This window comes from Arachis duranensis, chromosome 3 (genome assembly GCF_000817695.3).
Source record: "Arachis duranensis cultivar V14167 chromosome 3, aradu.V14167.gnm2.J7QH, whole genome shotgun sequence".
Lineage (NCBI taxonomy): Eukaryota > Viridiplantae > Streptophyta > Magnoliopsida > Fabales > Fabaceae > Arachis > Arachis duranensis.
Genome location: NC_029774.3, coordinates 130190 through 137380, shown reverse-complemented (window position 1 = coordinate 137380; position 7191 = coordinate 130190). Strand labels below are relative to the sequence as shown.

General features: G+C 34.2%; 1 protein-coding gene across 1 annotated transcript; it reads left to right on the top strand.

Moving 5' to 3' along the window:
- On the top strand, positions 1-4849 carry LOC107476396 (vesicle-associated membrane protein 714). The gene is made up of 4 exons (XM_016096198.3): positions 1-392; positions 3351-3541; positions 4128-4291; positions 4438-4849. The coding sequence occupies exons 1-4, from the start codon at positions 176-178 to the stop codon at positions 4526-4528; spliced, it is 663 nt and encodes a 220-aa protein (XP_015951684.1). The 5' UTR covers positions 1-175; the 3' UTR covers positions 4529-4849.
- The last annotated feature ends 2342 nt before the right edge of the window (positions 4850-7191 follow it).

The window sequence follows — 7191 nt, the reverse complement described above, 5'->3', positions numbered from 1 at the left end:
AATAATAGGAGCGATTTCAACGTTTTCTTTTTGATAGCACCGTGGTGGTTCCATCCATGGGATTGGGACCTAGAACTCGAAGATCTAGCTAGAAAGGGGAATCAGAGGAAGAAGAAGGAATAGCAGAGGGACCCAAGAACCTTCTACAAAGTTCTACAGCCGGCGGTTTTGCGCGATGGCGATCCTCTATGCCTTGGTGGCCAGGGGCACAGTGGTGCTGGCGGAGTTCAGCGCTGTCACCGGGAATACTGGCGCCGTGGCACGCCGCATCCTGGAGAAGCTCCCGGCGGAGGCCGAGTCCAGGCTCTGCTTTTCTCAGGACCGATACATCTTCCACATACTCCGTTCCGATGGCCTCTCATACCTCTGTATGGCCAACGACACCTTCGGAAGTGAGCCCTGAACTCTTTCTTTTCTTCTTATACTTCTTGTTGTGTTATCCAATTCACTAGTATTTACACTAGTTTGAACTCGTTTTGGGAGATTAATGGTGTTGCTTCTCCTGCATAAGCTTAGGATCTATCTGAGACTGAGAGGCTTGAAATTTGTGTAAAGGCTGTCAATCAAGTTCTGAAATGTTGTTCTGTATCTGTTCATCGTTATCGAGAGAGATATTCTCGAGATTTTTTACAACACTGATGATATGTTCTTTGATAGCCAGTATGAGTTTATCAATTGTTCATGGTTTGCTGTGCTTGATTGATTTGATCCTTATCTCCCACTGTGCTCAAATTGGTCGAATGTGGTGTGCACTGGCATGATATCTTAAACTAACTGTGCTTTTTGAAAGGCTTTTTCCATCAGGGAACTGTGTGGACTCAGGAGTGAAGTCTGTAGCTTTAGGGGATGTGTGAAGTTTTAGAATATGCTCTAAACACTATGTTGTAGGAGGTTGCGGATACGGACTAAAATACCACACTTGACGCGAAAAAATGCCATGATGCATGAATTCTACCAAACCTAGTCTTGCTTTAAACTGTTAGACTGTCCCAGAATTTTTTTACTAGAATCGCTAGACCACACAGCTCCTCATAGTATGTGTCTTCTGACTTCTGATTCTTAAATTAGAGGATGTTCTCTAGCCAGATAGCCAAACACACACAATTTCTTATAAGGCTTCCAGAGTCAGCCAGAGGCCTAGTGCCATCTCCCACATACAAGTCTTGTAATATGTCAAGCTTTCCTTGAAAAGTTGTATGTGGTGTTGAAGCACAAAAGGACATCCTTTGTGTGAACCTCAACATGCTTTGCTTGTTTTATAACTGCCACCTGATAAATTTTGTAGTCTTTCCTTACCTATTGTAGTCCTATATAGTTTACATAAAAAGCAACAACAAAATCCTAGTTTGGTTTGGTAAAGTTTTCATTTTTCAAAAGTAGCTTATCAAAGCTATCTTTTGGCTTTCTAAAAGTTATAGAAACTATGTTTGGTAAATCAAACTAAAAATGTCTTTCAATAAGCACACGCAATAAAAATTGTGTTTGGTAAAATAGTTTTACAAATTTTTAAAGACCATAATTGACATAAGAGTAAATTTGAATATTTCTTAATATATGATATGATATTAGAATTTTTTAATTTTGATAAGTACAAGTCAACTTTGAAAAGTTCTTCTTTAGATGCTTTCAAAACACCGCTAACTTCTAAAAGCTGAAAACACAAGTACATGATTCTTTTGATTTACCAAATACAAAACGAGGTGATTGTGCTTTTGATTTACCTCTTCAAAAACTTTTCCAAACCAAACCTGAGTGGAATCAGCTGCACGGACAATGTTATTATACCTTGTTGTAAATCATGTTTAAACTAAGTCCGTTTTTACTTAAATCTCTTTTGATCAGCTCATCCAGGGTTTTTTAGGTCTCCCTCTATCCCTAGCCTCTAAGTTATTCCCATCTGATCCACCATTCCGACTGAGGTTTTCAAGATTGTGTTTCTTAAACTTTATTGACTCTGTGCTGTAGAACCTATTCAGTTCTGTAATTCTGTTTGCATTCAATGGGGCCAGATATTTTCCAACTATGTAATCAGCAGCCTGTTTTAATGTATTAACAAGTATGTATTGGGAAAGCAAAAATTGTATTAGCAAGTAGTGAGGCTGACAAACCATATTGATGAAAGATACATGTCCATATTTGAGAGACCTTTTAACTTTGTGAGGCTTTAAATAGAGTAAATTACCTTTTGTTCAGAATGCTAATAAATCTAAAGAAACATTGTACCCATGAAAGATAGGTTTCGGTGGACAATACTACTCAGTCTCACAAAAAAAAAATCACTGACTCTTTCTCAAACAAAAAGTGTTTGTCTTCAAACTCACCTCTCTCTCTCTCTCTCTCTCTCTCTCTCTCTCTCTCTCTCTCACACACACACACACACACACACACACATACACGCGCGCGTGCACACACACACTTTTTCTTTTCTAACCATCCCCCCTTCCATTTTCTCGAATTTTCCATCGACTCTTCGAAATATTTTCAAGTTCCTCCTTCGGTTTGGACACATTGCTTTTGGATCCGAACAAATCGTACCTTTAAGAGCTATGATGGATGAGAATTAGAAGTTTCTGAAGGAAATCAAAGGGTTAGGGTTTCGATTTTTCTAAAATTTTAGTTTTCGTTTGAAAAAGTGGTGGACCCACCTGTTGCTAGATCTAGAGGGAGGCCGTGGAAGCATAGAAAAGAGTAAGAAATGGAAACTCTGGAAATGAAGAGGCAAGCCTTGGCAACCAGATTGATGGTTGGACAATTCATCCTGAATGAGATCCCGAGTGGGGGTGAAGGGTTGGGGATCAGGGCTAGGGTGGGTTAGAGTTGTGATTGGAAATTTGAAGTTAGGTTGGGCTAGGACGGTTAGCTTGAGAGTTTTGGCCAGTTTCTTAGTATTTAGGTATTATTGTACACGAAACCCATCTTTCATGGATACAATGTTTGTTTCATTTTTTCGTGGATAGATTTATCAGCATTTTAATCATTTGTAGGTAGTAATGGTAGTTTACTCGTTTAAATATCTTTGAGATAATATAGAATGCTTTGCTCTTTATAACTTGTTAGAGACAAAAACTACTTGCACCATTAAAAGAAAGTGTGGTGTAGACTAGTGGTTTTCCAATAATCATTTGATATGCAGGACCCTCAGTTTAATCTTTTATAGTGCTACCTGCTGTGCTGTTTTCCAACTTTCTTTGTCGAAACCTTTGAATTCTAAAATCTGTTGATAAAGATAAGCATATTTGTCTGGGCAATAAATAACAAGTAGAAGTTATATATAAAACCATAGTCCGAGCAATTATGCGTTGTTTTAATCAGCTTACTATAATACTATGTTCCATTTTCTCTTTGTGCAGGGAGAATCCCTTTTTCATACTTAGAAGATATCCAAATGAGGTTTATGAAGAACTACGGTAGAGTGGCCCAATTTGCACCAGCCTATGCTATGAATGATGAGTTTTCAAGAGTTCTTCACCAGCAAATGGAATTCTTTTCTAGCAATCCTAGTGCTGATACCCTCAATCGTGTCAGGGGTGAAGTTGGTGAGGCAAGTGCACTTTAAAGAAAACTCTGTCCCTCCCCGTTTTGTCTTTATCCTTACCATTTTATTTATCTAGTATAATATGAGAATGGAAGACTACACAAGCTAATAAAGTTTTGATATGCTAAGTGAAGTTGTGCACTTGTGCTGTGGTTTATGTAATTTGTAACCCTATCTTTCATTGTTAAGTTTCCCTTCCTCCTTATTGTTCTGAATTTTAGGTACCAAAGTAGGTTATTTTCACTTAGTAATTTGTACTTTGACGTGGAGAATGATGGCAGAGATATCAGTTATTAGTGTTTTTTTTTTATAGAAAGTTGTTATGCTAAGCAGAAGCAGATACCCCTTGGAATCTTCACGTGCTTTTAGGAGGATGACCAAGAGGCTATACTAGATTACTAGCCAAGTTATATATGGTTTTTACTGAAAATCACTATACCAACATGCTTCTGTGTGGCACGTTGGGTTTTGTTTCTGAATTGTATAGATGCTGTAATATGGTTCACTTCATTGATATTTGATTATCATGCATCTATGTTTTTGAATCTCTTCATTTAGTTGGTGACGTTAAACTTATCAATCTGTGGTACAGATACGCACTATCATGGTGGACAATATTGAGAAAATATTGGAGAGAGGCGATCGGATTGAGCTTCTTGTTGATAAGACCGCTACAATGCAAGACAGTGCATTTCACTTTAGGAAACAATCAAAGCGCCTTCGAAGAGCTCTTTGGATGAAAAATTTCAAACTCCTGTGAGTTTAATTTTTTTCATATGCTTCCTATTATAGTAATTTATAAAGTATATGGATTCCAAAATCAGTAAATCTTAAGGTAGAGGGCACCTTTTCCTTTTCCTGGGATTCTTGTCTTGATTGTATGTGTCTTTGGTCTTCAACAGGGCGCTATTGACTTGCTTGATTGTTCTCTTACTCTACCTTATTATCGCTGCTTGTTGTGGAGGCATCACTCTACCATCATGCAGATCCTAGTTGACAGTTCCACAGTTCTCAAAATGAATCCTATCAATGTATGAATCGGAGTATTCCAAATTCGAATTTATGAGCTTGAGCAGGAAAATTGAGAGTCTAGAAACAGTTACGTATTTGTTGGCATATGTTTTTTCTCGTTGCTGTATTATAAAAATTAAAAATACAAGCTGGAGCCAGATGAAGTCCTATGCCATTATTGTGAGCTACCCATTTGTAAATGTGGATTATTGTAATCTTTTATCCAGGTTTAAATTCTTTTAACTTTATATTTTAATTTGTATACGCTATGACCTTTTTATTTGCAGTTTGATTAATTGGTTAGTGCTTGATTAATGTCTATCACTCCTATGTCTCTAAAAGATATACATAATGATGTATGTTTTTGGAAGGTGTTAAAATGTTCTAGTGTACTTGAATGGAATGTTGGTGTTTCATTTTCTAAACATGGAGATTTATGATAAAATATATGGAAAGATGAGATTAAGAGGAAAATTTTGTAGGTAGGATTATTAGTCTGCAAAGCATGGTGAACTTCATCCACCAAAGGAGAGACAACATTTCGGTGCTGTCCTATGCTGTAAACTTTGCCCTTAGCCAGCTGCTGTTGGGAGGAGCCGAGGCTGGGATCGGCTTAGCATGATTGGGCTCCTTTACAACAAGCGTTGGAAAATAAAAATGTAGTTTTTATTCTGTTTGAAAATAATGATGTGATGAGCATAGTGAAATGATGGTGTCATGGTGAATTATACTGAAATGCTATAGTCAGGCAATATTAAGAAAAGCAAGGGCCAAAATGGCAGATTTTGTTTTTGATATTGGAGTAGCAACCGTGTTTTTTCAAAATGTGGGTTAATGGGGTGTTATTCTCAAATGTGGAACCATTTAATTAGATAAACAAATCAAAATGTGGGTTAATGGGGTGCTATTCTCAAATGTGGAACCGTTTAATTAGATAAACAAAAATCGGACCGTCCGATTTGTGAGGATACAGAAATCGGACCGAGAGATTTGTGAAATCGGACCGAAGGATTTGTGAGAGTACAGAAATCAGATCGAGGGATTTCTTTTTAAAAAATTAAAAAATTTGAAGTATAGAAATCGGATCCTCCGATTTGTGTATCTTTCACACTTTTGAAAAACACCAAAAATTACAATATTAAGATATATCACTACTTTTACTTTCATATAAAAAAAAAGGCGTTGAAATGCGTTTGTGCTACTTTCGAATGAAATTTGACAACTTTTTAATATTTTTAAAAGGTTTATTAACTTGAATTAGCTTAGTACTTAGTTTAATAGTCCGCTTAAATAAGTATCAGGAGTTTGAATATTATTTTATATATGCAGCAATTTATTGACCAACAGTAAAATTTTAAATGGAATTTAGATTTACGACGAATTAACCCTTGATATCGTGGAAAAAAAAACGTTTATGACTTTTGTGTGTACAGGAATGGTTTCTTTAACCAAACCCTTTTTCTAATGTTGTTAAAGTTATATTATCATTAACGAGAAATTTGAATATGATATAATTTAATTTAAATATTAAATATGGCAGAACATGCATAAAATGAAAATGTAATAGTTATTATACTAACGAAAGAATAGTAATTGAGTGATAATTTCGAGCTTGAATTTAGTTTGTGGTTAGCTTTCCTTTTGGGGGAAAACGGGTAGAGCATTGTATAATAAATTAATAATAATCAGCTCAAATTTTATGAAAAATAATGTGTTTGGCATCTTATATTTATATAATATGAAAGAAAATACCAATATTATGAGACAATGCGATGTTGATAATTTGATTGTATTATAGTATAAATGTCTAATTTTTTCTCATATTACCATTTAAGTTTATTTTTTTTATCTATAATGTTTCTAGAAACTGTTATGATTGCATTCATTTTTTTCACTAATTAAGTAATTATACTCACTAACTCTTACTAATTACCTTCGTTATCTACGCACAATATATTCTCTTTCGGAAGCTAATTCTCAAATCATAATTACCAAATCCATTCTTTCATTTTTATAATCACTTCTATTCATATTTACTATATAAATCTAAATAAATCAAGATGACTTTTATAGTTGTTATTGAAAATACCTAAAAGATCTTTTCAACATCTACACCACACTTTTTTTTATCTCTTTCTACATAATCTGAGGTCTTTTACTCTTTTCATTTTTGCTAATATTTTGTGAAATTATTTTTAATATTAAAAGTTCTTTTTCTTGTTTTGCTAAACAATTGGCTCATCATGTATTAGATGATGAATTTTTTAGAACACTAAAATATACGTTCTTACAATATTTCTTTTTGCTTTTGTCTAATTGTGTTCATTAATTATATATTGTATTTGTCACCTACATATTACTTTTTTTACCATTTCAAGAATAATTTATATTTCTAATATTATTTTATTATAATAATAATGTTAAAAATGCATGGGGTTGTGATTGATAAAAAATAAAATTAGAAAATAAATGTTATTTTTAGTTATTGAAATATTATATATGCATTTGCATTGCATCTAATAGTGTTATTCTTGCTTTGGAGTGTTTAATTTTAACCTAAAAAGACAAAAAAAAACTACTTAAGAAAAAGCAAAAATAAAAATGATTATATAAAATTAAATAAAAAAGTTCAATTGAATATTTTC

What these genes read in the sequence shown, in the direction of transcription:
- LOC107476396 (XM_016096198.3), top strand. Translation starts at nt 176, where the DNA reads ATGGCGATCCTCTATGCCTTGGTGGCCAGGGGCACAGTGGTGCTGGCG. An exon ending in GGCCAACGACACCTTCGGAA is followed by an intron (nt 393 to 3,350) that starts GTGAGCCCTGAA and finishes CTCTTTGTGCAG; the next exon opens with GGAGAATCCCTTTTTCATAC. An exon ending in ATGAAAAATTTCAAACTCCT is followed by an intron (nt 4,292 to 4,437) that starts GTGAGTTTAATT and finishes GGTCTTCAACAG; the next exon opens with GGCGCTATTGACTTGCTTGA.